Source organism: Centroberyx gerrardi, chromosome 14 (assembly GCF_048128805.1).
Source record: "Centroberyx gerrardi isolate f3 chromosome 14, fCenGer3.hap1.cur.20231027, whole genome shotgun sequence".
Classification (NCBI taxonomy): Eukaryota; Metazoa; Chordata; class Actinopteri; order Beryciformes; family Berycidae; genus Centroberyx; species Centroberyx gerrardi.
The window spans coordinates 6,921,801-6,935,617 of NC_136010.1; the positions used below are offsets into that span (position 1 = coordinate 6,921,801).

Below are 13,817 nucleotides of genomic sequence, written 5' to 3' on the forward strand. Positions count from 1 at the left end.
ATTCCCTATAGAAATTGTATCATGCTATTCTATTATCTGATTTGATATTTTTGCAGCCTTATGTACCAAACGCATGCAAACACACTCACAGGACTTATAATCCCTTATCAATAACAGAAATCCTAACTAAACGAGAAGAAACAAATCAGTAAACTTTCCACAAAAGCAGACAGTTGGGGGTTTATGTATTTTAATTCATTATGATGCTACATGATCCATGATGGTTGCTTTTATTATCTTCTTCCTTTACTACATTTTGTTAATAACTTTGCCAGTTATCTTTTTAAGTCATTTTTATTTTTATGTACATACAAAACAGTATCCAATTACTTTGTGGTTACATCATTGTGTGACTGTGTCTCTTGCATGTGTGGTCTGAAGCTCTGATGCGTTTTTCTTTTTTTTAAAATGTAGTGTGTATTCACAGGTCAGTCCTCCTCCCAGCCGCCCACATCTCCACTCCCCGATCTCCCTCAGGCAACGGAAAATACAGTTTCTTTTTTATTTTTTTACAACCGAGTGGGCTTAGATGGTCGCTTGATAGCCGAGATAGTATACTGTCTTGGTTATCAAACAACCACCAAGCCCAAAAAAAGGAAACAACAGAAAAAAGATGAACGAAAAAGAAACAAAAACACATACACACAAACCAATAAACTAGACTCGAGATGGTCCCTTTTGAAAAATGACAGTAATTGATTTTTTTTTTTTGGATAATATAATTTCAACACACAAAAAAAAGAGAGAAGAGAATAATAATAATAATAAATCCAGGTCATTCCATGCAGAACGCAGAGTGGACACTTGAATATAGTGCATCTGAATATTACAAACAACAGAAGCATCGTGGCTACATGGTAATATAAGAAAAAAAGCAAACAACTGCTGTAATACACTAGAAGACGGAAATACTACAATACTCCATGGGCAGAATTGAACGAGGCGGCCAAAACTATCGTTATATACTGTTATATATTGTAAATGTCCAAGTTGGTTTTGCATAACAAGTCCACTGGTTTAAGATAAGGGGGGAAATAAAGTCTTTTTTTTCTGATGCCACTCTCTCTCTCTCTTTCTCTCAACCTGAGGAAGAAATCAACAGTCTGAAAATCGAAGTGTTAAGCGGGCAAATCTGATGCCTTGAACACAACTTTGTATGCTTTTTCATTATACCTACTTCACTGTGCAGCATGAATTAAAGTCCATGTGATGAATCTGAATTTTACAAATGGGCAAAATAAAATATGGATTCACTGAAATAAAAAATAAACAACCTACTGGCTCGTCGGTTGGGTCTGACTGGGACTGAAATCATTGATATTTTAAGTGGATTTTCAACTAACACCCCCCATTTTTTTTTTTCTGCTGTGTACAGGAAATCTGTTTGGATGACAGGATTTGTATTATTTTAACCACCCCTCCCTCTTCCATCATGCTAAAACTCAACTGCCTCCGATTCACCGTTTTTGTGGTTTCCTCACGTTAAAACATTCACACACAGCCACATCTGCCTTCCTGCAGGAGGCGAAATGAACAAAAACACACACACACAAAAAAAAATGCATGGCTTCTACTGGCTTCACTTCTTTTTTTCTTCTTTTTTTTTTTAACCAGATACTGTTTAGAAGACAATACACAGAGTTTGAATCTGAAAAAGTCTTTCGCTGATCCCTTTGCATTTCCCCTCCTCTCCTTATGCATTATCAGAATCAAGTGGAAGAGAGATTATTAGGAGAGGAACTTTGGATCGTCTCCTCGTTATGCAATGCGATTAAGTAATGTGAAGACTAAAGAGTCGATAAGGAATCAATGAAAGACTTGAAGACGTTCAACCACAGCATTAGCCACTCCCACAGACCATAAATCGTTATCTGTGCAAGTCGGGGAAGATGGTTTAGGAAGGAAGGAAGGATGGACGGAAAGAACAGATCAGAGATGGTGATTATTTCCAAAAAAAAATATAAAGGCAAGACCTGTGACGAAAACGTTCTCACTCGTGGGTTAACTTGAATCGCCTTCCTTCGTTTTATTTTTTACACATTAAATAATTTTCATCCTCTACTCTGACAAACCTTCGTGATATTGCCTTAAATGCTAAAAAAACAAAAAAAACAAACAAACCCGAGAACAGAAAATCAACAAAAAACCCAGAAGACATCCCCATCGTCGTCGTTTGTCCTCCCTAGCATGCCGTCCGTCCGTCCGTCTGTCACTGTGCTCTGTCCGTCTGTCTCTACAGGGCTAGCTTGCCGATGATGACTCCGATGACGAAGAAGAGCACGCCGAGCGCCAGGACGCGGGTGCTTAGGCCTTCATCTCTCATGGCGGTGGTCGCCATGGCGGAGGAGGAAGAGGAGTGGGGAGCGGCCAGTGATGTCACCTTTCTCTTCCGCAGCCCGTCGTCCTCCTGCCGTACAGAGGGGGGGGGGGGAGGAGTCAGAGATGATGTCACACACTCTAAACATGGCATTGGTCAACCCCCCATACAACATACACACAAATTTCAGACCATCCGCCTCTTCCACTATTTTTCACATCATGCAACGGCTAAACATGATTCAGGATTCACTGCATCACAGAGAACTGCCCTCTGTTCCACTGGGCTACTGCTGCCTTCAAGTGCTGTCGGAAATACCGTAATTACCAGGTGAGTACACATTAACAGTGGTAGTAAAAAGCAGTAAAAACGATGATGTGTCGATGTGACTTTTAGAGGGCAAGTCTTGTGGGAAAATTAAAGGTGAGCATGGGAGGTGTGTAAACAAATGACGGTTAAAGCGATGTATACAACTTTTGAAACGTCAACTACATGCCCGATAGTGCTGAAACGATTAGTCGATTAATCGATCGACAGAAAATTAATTGATTCGAATTTTGATGATTGCAGTTCCACAAATGATAAGATTTGCTTCTGTTCTCCATTTCATATCCATTTAATATTTTGTTTCTTTTGGCTGCTGGTCAGACTAAGAAAGCAATTTTAAGAATCACTTTTGACTTGTGATGGGCATTTGTCATAATTTTTTACATTTTATAGACTAAATGATAAATTGATTAATCGAAAAAATGATCAATAGATTAATCGACAATGAAAATAATCATTATTTGCTGCCCTAATGCCTGATGCACATTTTCTCCTCTTCACTGTGCCACTACAACACAAAGTAGCTCTGTGCCACTTCTAAAGTAAAACAACTGCCACCAAAAACTACTGTTGTGAAGTAGAGAACAGTTCAACTTTTAAGACTGGCGGAAGAAGAGGTGGCGATGTTTCACGGTACATACTGTACCTCCCTCCTAGACAACTGCTTACTTAAAACTTGATAAATCATGTAATAATGTGTCTCCTTTCCTTCTTATTCTCACATAGGCACTGGTACCACTTCTCTAGATGTTTCTTGTTAAAGAAATGAGCAGCCAGACATAAATCAGATGCTTCATCACCTCCATGTTGGTTTTTATTTCCGACCAGAAAGCACGTGAATACAGAGACCAGACCGGTGTCTGACTTCACAACTTGGAGAAAAGTACAACCGATGTGCGCATGAATGCAGCAGGAGAGCCAGGAGGAACCAGCAGGACGCGGTTCACCTGCTCCTCATTAACCTCTCCCTGTATCTGTGTGTCTCAGCAGGCGCATTAGAGACTGAGGCACATGCAAGAGTTAACCTGCCAGAAAATCCTGTTCATTTAGATGTTTAGTGACTGTTGGACTTATCCCCAAAAGAGGGAACATCGCTCCTGGCACTGGTGTATGAAGTTTGTTTTCGGTGCCAAATAAACTTGGAGGTCACAACCAGAAGGCTGTCTCCAGTGTCACACGCTGATTTTAAGATAAATTAGATTTTACGCACTTTTAAGTTAAGTTCTGAGGAATGTTGCCAGGCATCTAGATTTGTTTGGATTTGAGTGTTTTTGACTACACAGGCGTTTAAGTGTTTGAGTGTGGAAAACCTCAGAGAAAAGCTAGTCATCATATAACCTGATGTTTCCTCCGCTACAACGAGTTAATTAATCTTTCCCAGAGGCACGTAGCTTAATGTCGCTTGTTGTTTAGCTCAAAAATGATCAGTAGGTAGCTGTAACAATGTAAGGGACAACATATCTCCCAAAAAAAAGTAATATGTGACGGGTAATATTCTGACACTGAACCTTCCTGACACCGTCTTAACCTGATCTGTATGGTGCCTTCCTGTAGCTTGTGCTTTTTAATACAAGGCCTCATTCAAAATGTTTCCAATGGATTTTCGACCTAATCTCTGAACTGTGTGGGATGCAGACTCTCATTTATTAAAAAACAGAAGGAAATTGGCTGAACTGAAGCGATGGAGGGATCATTTACATTTTATGCACTTAGCCGACTCTCTTATCCAGAGTGACTTACGCTGAGTGCAACAGTAGAATACGCTTCAATTATTAGATCAACATAACCAGCAGCCAGTGGCAAGGAGCACAAGAGCCAAGGCCTCAGCTCAGACATAATAATTGAAGAGTCACATTCCAATTTCAATGCTATATATCTATTTTGGAAAACATGCTGCCCAATCACTGCTCAATATTTAAAAAATGCAGATGATTGAATCAAATAAAATGGTACTACTTTGTAGCCAAGATTCCTGAGATTGCTGTTGATTTAAATTTGTTCCATAGTGCGTTTTATTCTCAAGACGGCCATCATTTTGTCAGAGAATGTCACTTTTTTCAAATACTTGACACCTCATTTGGGAATAAAACTAAAAATATTCAGGCAGAATGGCAGAAAAGGTCGATTTTTTGGGGGTTGTTTTCCTCACCCTGATCTGTTTGTTTTCTTCCCGTAGCCTCTGCACCTCCATCTGCAGCCGCTTGCACTCCTCCATGATCTTCTTCACCTCTCCGTCATCCAGCGAGGCACTGGCAGACTTGGGCAGGGCGGAGTGCTCAGTCTTAACAGGAGAGGTAGAGGAAGACACAGTTTTGTTGCTTTCACTCTCATGCTGTGGAGAGAGAGTTGGGGGGGGGGGGTCGGAGGAGGAGAGGAGGAGACGCAGAGACGTGCAGAGACGTGGCAGGGAGTGGGATGAGAGTAGAAACAGAAAGAAATCATAATAAATGAATAAAAGAGTAAAATAAAGCATGTAGTGGGTGATATAGCAATGCGGTGCCGACGGGTGGGAGATTTATTGAGGGGCTGGTGGTGAATTTGTATGTAAAGCTTCTATGAACAAAATTATCTGTGTGCTAGTAAAATGAAGAAAACAAAATACTGAGCAAAAGGGGCAAAAAATGAGACTGTGAGGAAACATGCAATGTGAAATCTTACTCTACAGTCACACGTCATTTGGATGTGATTTTTGAGATGTGATTGTAAAGATCTGATTTTGTAAGATCACATCACTGTATATCCACACGGCCTGAATTTTTTCCCTTTTCATCTCAAAATCAGCAAAATACAATTTTTTGGTATGATTGGATGATTGAAGAGGCACAGAAAACAACAACGGTAGCCTAAGAGTTGGGCTTGTACTTACAGTTTTGTCATTTTCTAGTGGCATCTCAAATGCGCATCTCAACTTTGAATCCATCAGCTCTTCTGGCTTCGCCTCCTTCCACTGTACACAAGAACAAAGGGAGGGACAGGGAAAGACAGAAAGAAGGACAAAGAGACAACTGGTAAGAACTCATTGATCCAGTGAGTCTGCTGTCAACAGTATCAGATCAGCTTCTTTCTTTCTTTCATGTAAATCTAAGTTATAACATACAGGATACTTCAAAAGATTGCAATCATCGGTGTCCTGCAGAAAGCTTCCATCTCCTAAAAGTTAACCTTTTCAGGAATTGAAAAAAAAAACTGGGTGACTTATATATAATTGATGCCAATGCATTTTGGGCATTTTACAGTGCATTATCATTGGTATGGCTTTGTCGCAGGGTTAAAAAACATTTTCTACAGATGGAGACAGTCAAAATATTGTAAATTACAATATTCAAAAGGGTTCAACTAGCGATAGAAGTTTTCTGAAAGTCACAGATGCGTTTCATCAAAAAGTAATGTCAAGTTGTTTCAGACAAGAGTCATAAGTTACACAATTAGTGAAAAATGTATGTTTTCATATGATGATATTTAATTTTAATTAATATAATTTTAAGTTCAGGTACTCACAACTCCCTCCATGTCAGTCATGTCGTATGGAGCCAGCAGGGACTGCACCATGAATTTGTGTTTACTCTTTTCATTGGGGTCATAGTCAAAAGGCTGTAGCATAACTGTGGACAAAAACAATAATAGAAGGGAAGGCCAGAAAATTATGGTGAGAGTAACTTCCTGCATTGCCCAATAACTGTTATGCAACCAAACGAAAGGCGTCAGGTCTGTAATGCTTGACCTGTTTATTCCTCGTGGACTGATTACTTTTATTTTATTTTGCTGCTGGATAATCACTTACTCAGTTACTGCAGAGTAAAATGCCTGAGGTTAAGTCAATTTGTTTGATAGTAGTTTGACAACTGTGGGACAGGAAGTCTTAACTGGGACTAACCAAAGCATTTCTATTCAAATGTAATAGAACGTAATAGAAGAGAAATAAATCACAACTCAAGTTGACTGAACTTGTCTTTTAAAGCGCGGGTCCCATGCCATCCCATCAAGTTTTGTATGCTTCTGCCAAAAATGGGACGTGACCTTGCAAACCTCAACCTTGCAGAGATACGGCTGGGCGATACGGACAAAATTAACACCATGATAATCATAAGAAATTATTCCAATATGGATATACAACAATATCTGTCAACATATGCAAAATCACAAGTTAAATAGATGTTCATCACATTAATATATAGTGTAACAAACTTAAACTCCCTAATTTGTTTCAGATCTTATTTTGTGAGATTTCAATTAGTATTTGCTTTTTCTCATTAATTTAGACAACAGAACTGTGTATCACGATAACTGGAATCTCATTATTACATTGCAATATGATTCTATTGAAAGACAATAACATTAAGGACTTCCTTTGTTGCCCAGAAACCAAAAATGCTTCCTGGTTGCTCAGCAGATCATGGCCATGGTGTCTGCCATGTGCTAACAACACTGTGGGTTTGAAACTGGCTCCTCACCCATGTTGCAAGAGGATACAAAAATGGTTACGAACCAGAAACGTTGATGGAGGTTCCAGCGTCAATGATGCCACTGTTGGGGCGCACACAGTATCTACGAGGCGCGGTTGTCTTGACTTTGAAACACACATTTCTATCTGTGGGGTTGCTGAGCTTCAGAGTGGCAGTGACAACATCTGTAAACGGGCCTGAAGAGGACACAAAGAAGCATGTAATAGTGTTAGTGACTGAGAGGTGTGTGTGTAAATTTCCACACTTGCTTGGTAGTTTGGAAGCAATTACTTAGTTTGTTTGTTAGGTGCATGGCATTGTTTCCAAGTTACAACTCAAACTGAGTGAGCACTTCAGGCTTTCATCTGAATTTGACAAAGCGCATGCATATTATGAATCTGCAAGGATGAAAGTGTGAGTAGGGGTGTGTGTGTATGTGTCTGTGAGGGAGTTAACAGAGCCCGCTGTAAACATTACACATTAAACATTGAAATGGTGGAAATGGCAGCATAGTGTGCAGGCTTTTTTATTATTACTATTCATGCCCCGCCCTCAGCCAAACACATATGGATAGACTGGATGTTGTAGTAAACTTTATAGATAGGCGTGTCTGTGACATGGAGGTGCTAATGTTTTCTAATGGTTTGACAATGGTTCAGATCACCCTCACCTTGCTGAAACACTGTCCTTCTGTGAGGCTACCCTATTATCTTTAATGAGGCAGATTAGGAATATTGAGACTATTTCAACAGCCAAACCTTGTGTGTTTGAGAAAGAACCTCACTCTGCTCTAATCAGTTGGAGACATGCTGCTAGCCTGAGCATCAGTAACTGAGTGGGTGTACGCACCTCTGCTTGGCTTATCTTTGCATACAAGGCCTGCATCAATCAATACACAGCCTACTATTGAGCCCATCACCTTAGACCATCACTTGACCCGAGTCTACAGCAGTATCACACCCGAACCAGTTATTACACAACAAAATAGATATTTATTCCTGAATCCTGACCCACCCACTCAGCCACTAATTCCATAACCGTTTAGGCCTGGATATAGAAAAGCTGACAAAGAATTCAGGTTGCACAGTGAGAATAATGGTAAAGCTCTCAATCATGACATAGCTTGCTAGCTAATAATATTGTGAAATGTGCATGATGAGGCTAAGCAGTGCCCCCTGATCGTAGAAAATGCTAGAAGAGTCCATTCTTAGCAGCCAGTTGATATAGTATAAAGATTAAATGTGTTAATGAGTATTTCAAATCACAACATTTAACATTCTATTACAGTCGTGGATAAAAGACTGAGCATAGTTAGCAAATGACTGAATTAAAGAAATGGGACGACGGGCCTGGCTTGACGGTGCAATGACAGGTAGCTTTGCTAGCTAGCTAGCTATTTCGCTGAATGCTACCTAGCTGGTTAGCATCGTCGCACAGCGTCGTTTCACCTGTCATCGCCACTACAGGGAGAAGAATCGCTGTACAAGCCGCACACAACTGTACATCACAGTCGCTGTCACATATTTTCAAAAGTGAACCAACTAACAAAATAAGTAACATTAATTGAGTTACCTAGAAACCGATACGGCAACATTTCTGACTGGTAGCTAACGTTACCTAGCTGCTCTCTGCCTGCTCTGACTGAAGCCACAGTGGCAGCAGGCCCTGCCCTCTGCCTTTACCTCTGAATTTCAGTTCGTGTTGTGGCTCTAGCACCAGGACTTGTTCTGGTCTGGCCATGTCCCAGAGCTTCGGGGTTTCTTCCTGTCGTGACTGCGAGGACAGCAATAAACCACGGCTGTCGTAAGGTAGTGAAGCTGGCTACCGGAGATACAGCCCGTCCTCAGTTTCCTACGGGAAGGAGGATGATTACAAATGCACCACTTGGACTGCCACCGACAGCTGGTAGCGTGCTAATGCTAACGTTAGCAACAGAGGGAAGGGAAGGAAGGAAGGAGCAGTGCAACGTCACGCGAGGGGTGGGGCTCGTGCGGGATGTCAGCTGGTCTCGTGATTGTAAAAAAAAAATGAAGCTTTCACATCATCATGGCTACAAATCTAACGTATGGGAGTGATACTGATCCTTACAGTGTTACTTTGTATTCAATCAACAGATTTGAACCCACCACATCCACTTCACTCAGCTGAAATATTCTGACAGGGATTCAGAAAGGGCAATGATCCCTTGAGCAAGGCATTCATTCTGCCATTGACTGGTTGCAGTGGCTGCCCTGTGTAAGTTTGGACCTGACTAGACTCTATGGCGTTAGACTGGATAATCTAAGTGCTGCTGCATCCTGTACCGTACCCTCTATATCTGGAATCCACCCAAAACCCCAAAACAGTCAATTACTTCCTGTTGATACTCTTCAGACATTGTGTCAGTTCCTATTGATTGAGCTGAAATGCAGTAGAGAGAGTACAGCCTCAGTTTTTAAATTTCAGTGCAAATCTGTGACTGATCAACCAGAAACTCTTGCTCATAAATGCCAGATACAACAATAACAAGACCACATATGAATCATGAAATGGCTGAGTCAGTAGCAACTGTTTCCCAAAACCGCAGTTTTGCACCCATTTCCACTGTTGGAGTTGAAGAGTCAATTTATTTCGACCCCCATACAAAAAGACAGATGTCAAAGCTGATTCAAGAAATCCCCGAGTCGTGCAATACCACCTCTGCCCGTGTTCAATTCTCCAGTATTCCCTATGTGTGTTTCTCACCCAGAGGGAGCAGGATAGGCAGATGACCATGAAAACATCAATAGCATGTAATGGATGATTTTAATAATTAAAATAGAATTCTTCTGGATGTCTTGAAGGTGTGGATGTCATACTAATCAATGATCTCATATTGAATACTAGAGAAGTTATTTCATGCTATTTTTTTAGTTCAGACCGACAATCCTTGTACTGAATTACAGTGGAGACCCAACACTACTGCTCTTTAATTCATGCATTTGTATCTGTTAGTGTGGAAATACATTGGTTTATCATTGAGATTAATGCAGTTGATAAGAACCACTGATTTCTAGCATATGTAACAGAGAGGTGGCTCTGCATGCTATCCTTTTATTTTAACGTGTATATCCTTGAAATAAATCCAAGTGGGAATGTTATGAATCTGTGCATTTGCTTTTCATTACTGGGAGATGCTACCCTTTTCTCTTTTTGAGCAGCATGACTCTGAATGTCTTTTCTCATTTTCAGGCACCGAATTCCTCATGGAAATACAGAGAAATTCCCCGTTAACATGACCGAGCAGATGAATAACTTGGAGCCATGTATGTGTTTGTTCCAGTGTGATTTTGTTCCTTATCCCATTATGCTTTCCTCATTTTATCCCTTTGGCCAACCCCCCGCACCAGTTTAGTGTATAAATATAGAATGGTTTGTTCAGTTTACCATTCACACTATGCATTACACTTGCACTAACTCCTGATATAAAGAGATTTGTTAGAAGTTATAGTGATGGGCCATATTGCCATCAGCAGAATCAGAAATGAAATGACTTAAAGGAATATTTCGCCCTAAAATGAAAAATTCTCTTAAGATCTATTTACCTCCTTTCCAGCTGAAACTCCACTGAAGTTTGTAGGACCACCAAACAACCAAACACACAGAGTTAGTCGCTGTACTTCCATCTCAGCCTTCTCCCAAACTATTGAAGTTAACAGGACCGTCTTGTTACAGCTCCAAAAAAAAAAGCATAAAATGGGGTAATGAAATTAGGTAAATATTGGACTTTTGGACACACAGTGTAATCGTTTGGCTACAAAACACTTGGACTACACTGCATGAGCTGTGAAATTTGATGTAGATTTTATTTAGTTTTCTTTGGAGCTGTAAAAGGAGTGCCCTGCTAACTTCAGTTGGGAGAAGGCTGAGGTGGAACTACAGGGGCAAACTTGCTCTGTGTTTGGTGTCCTACCAACTTCAGTGGAGTTTCGATTGGCATGGGGCTAGATAACAACTGAATTGTCATTTTGGGGCAAACTATTCCTTTAAACTCTTGCACCCTGAGTTTCCCGTTAAATTTCCTCTTATGTAGCTTCAAAGTTAGAATTCTTTTTTTTCCAAACTGTACAACAATGTCACATACATATTCTGTATCTGCTCGTTCAAACGCTTCAATGAAGCTGTAGCTGCTTATATTGAGTGAAATATTCAAATGCAAGACGGCGGTTTTTATGGCTGCACCATTAAATCAAATGTAAAAAAATCTAGGTGTTTTGTGCACCATTTTATACACATTTCCCTGTAATCCAGCCTGACATGTTTGGCATGTTTGGAAACCTTGGGATCTTGACTAGAACTTAAAATAAAGTTGTGTGGGTTTGAACAAAGCTTGGCTGGGAAACATGTTTGTAATGATTGACCTGCATATGTGGGACCTTAGGGTAGAAGTCATTTCATTTTTGATTCTGTTGATGGTAATTTGGGACATGAATATAACTTCCCTGTGCTATAAATTCCTGTATATCAGGAGTTATACATCTGGGATAGAAGAGGGTTGTACATTCACACCTTGGCCACTGAGGGACTGAACCGGAGCCAACTGCAGGAGGGGAGTTAGTCACTCATTTAACTCCCAACCTGAATTTTCACATAACTGGGGTTCAAACCAGGGACCTTCCTGTGAGAAACTCACTTTTCAAACTCCACGATTGTCCAAAAGTGCCTCTAAAGGAAATGACTAGTAAAACGAACAGGAAACTCCACTTCCCCCAGCACCAATTTACAACAACACTCCCTGCTGTTGATGCAAAGTCAAGGAGAAGGTTGCAAAAACGGCACTTTGGGGAAAAGGGAGAAAATAGGATGGCCTGTGTGTGTGTGTGTGTGTGTGTGTGTGTGTGTGTGTGTGTGTGTGTGTGTGTGTAATGACGGACCTGTTGCTGTCTGCACCAAAAAAAACCTTTATTTCTCAGAGCTCCTGTTCAGAAAGTAGAGACCCATATTTGATGTACACAGTAAATGAAGACTAGGGCACTGAAGTGAAGAGATGCTAATACTGTACAGGCCGCCTCTGTTGTGCAAGGCTGGGAAGGAGGAACCCCCCCTCATCAGAAAATAAACGGAAATTAATTTCTTTTTTTTTTTTTTTTCGTTTTGTCTTTCTTTAGCAAAAGAAAAAGATTTGTGTAGAAACAAGCAATGTTTTGCATTTGGGTATTTCTCATCACCTTTACTTTAAAGCAAAAAAAAAAAAAAAAAAAAGGCTGAAGGAAATTAAAAATGTAAATAAACACTTCTCATCTCCTCTGAAACCTTCAAAATGTCCTTTGCAGATGTCACGGATGAAACAAAAGAAACCTGAACACAACTTCAGTTGAAAGGATTTAAGTTATAGCAATACGCACACTATCAAGTGTACAATTTGTCAAGGTTCATTTGATTCTAATAAAATACTTTTTTTTTTTTTTTTTTTTTTAAACCCATATACATTTCATATATTTATCTTTTTGGGGTATATGGATCCAAAAATAGACATTTAAATCATAAAGAGAGAATGGGGGGGTGGGGGGGAGAGATAGGGGACAGAAATAAAACTTCAAAAAGCTACGAATGGTTGTCCTCCGTCCCCGAGGAGAAAGAGGAGAGATGAGAAGAAAGAGAGAGACAGAGAAAGAGAGAGAAAGAGGTGGCGAGGGAGGCAGGGAGTTAGGAGGGGATTGGCCAAGCTATACAGCGCAGTATGACACCCACTTTAGCTCATTACACACGTACAGTCGTGATCAAGGCACAGGGATCTTCTAAAAGTTTGTTTTTTTTCTCAATAAAGTTGTACAAAATAATACATTTTACAGTCTGTACAAGAATAATAGTTCAGCAGTAAAGTAAAGACAGACATACAAAGGAGCCAGAGGTGGGAGGAGGGAGGGAGGAGGAGAGAAGAGGAGAGATGGAGGGAGGGAGGAGTGAAGGGGAGGCAGGTGTCTGACCACATGAGTAAAGATTAGTGTCCCATTGGTTGATGTCATCTTCTTCCTTTTTTAAATTTCAGGATTATTATTATTATTATTATTTTTCTTTTTTCCTCTATAGAAACAAAGCGTCGCCAGTAAGGGAACAGTGCAGGGAGGAAGGAGGTGGTGAAGAGAAGGAGGAGGAGGAGAAGAAGGGAGAGAAAATGAATGAAGCCGGACCAAGAGCGAGAGAAACCAGCAGAGAGGAGAGAAAGGAAAAGGGAGAGAACGATCGAGACAGAGAGAGTAAGATAAAGAAAGAGAGCGCACAGGGCACGATGGCACAAAAAGTCTACACAGACAGAAAACAGCTGTGGAGACAGTAAAACAGGGTCAATCATGACAAGATGACAGTTCTCTTTAACTTATATGGTACTGTACTGTAGAAGGATGCTTTTTGCCCTCCGTTTGTGAAGTTCAGTAAAAGTTGGCGTTTTTTGTTTCGTTTTTTTTTCTCGTTTAAACTCAGTATACATACATACATATATATATATATATGTATCCTCCTCGCGTGTTTCGCTGCGCCGCCAACGAGGCAAAGTCAGGCGGCAAAAACAATCCTGCGGAGAAGCCGAGGGAGCGATGATCGTCGTCGTCGTCGTCGTCCCGCTCAAACGAGTCCGAACTCCGCCGGAGAGAAATTCACATCGGTGTTGGTGGCCCTGTCCCTTTTCCCCCCGCCCCGCCCCGCCCCGAAACCCCCTGAGCCCCCCCCCCCCCCCCCGACTGTTCACAACAAGCCCCTGGTCCTTTTGTCAGTCT

General features: G+C 40.8%; 1 protein-coding gene across 2 annotated transcripts; it reads right to left on the bottom strand.

Moving 5' to 3' along the window:
* Positions 1–173: 173 nt before the first annotated feature.
* On the bottom strand, positions 174–9,005 carry LOC139930459 (vesicle-associated membrane protein-associated protein B/C-like). 2 transcript variants are annotated; one of them, XM_071923664.2, is made up of 6 exons: positions 8,769–9,005; positions 7,131–7,283; positions 6,143–6,246; positions 5,511–5,591; positions 4,794–4,925; positions 174–2,407 (listed from the first exon to the last, which is right to left on the bottom strand). In XM_071923664.2, the coding sequence occupies exons 1-6, from the start codon at positions 8,824–8,826 to the stop codon at positions 2,234–2,236; spliced, it is 702 nt and encodes a 233-aa protein (XP_071779765.1). In that variant the 5' UTR covers positions 8,827–9,005; the 3' UTR covers positions 174–2,233. The 2 variants fall into 2 exon arrangements, with proteins under 2 accessions (XP_071779765.1, XP_071779763.1); XM_071923662.2 differs by having other exon boundaries at positions 4,794–4,976.
* Between the last annotated feature and the right edge of the window lie 4,812 nt (positions 9,006–13,817).

Excerpts from the sequence above, each read along its gene's own strand:
- LOC139930459 (XM_071923662.2), bottom strand. The coding sequence starts at position 8,826 with ATGGCCAGACCAGAACAAGTCCTGGTGCTAGAGCCACAACACGAACTG. Across the intron at positions 7,284-8,768 it reads ACACGAACTGAAATTCAGAG|GCCCGTTTACAGATGTTGTC; the intron begins GTAAAGGCAGAG and ends TGTCCTCTTCAG. Across the intron at positions 4,977-5,510 it reads CACTAGAAAATGACAAAACT|CATGAGAGTGAAAGCAACAA; the intron begins GTAAGTACAAGC and ends CTCTCTCCACAG.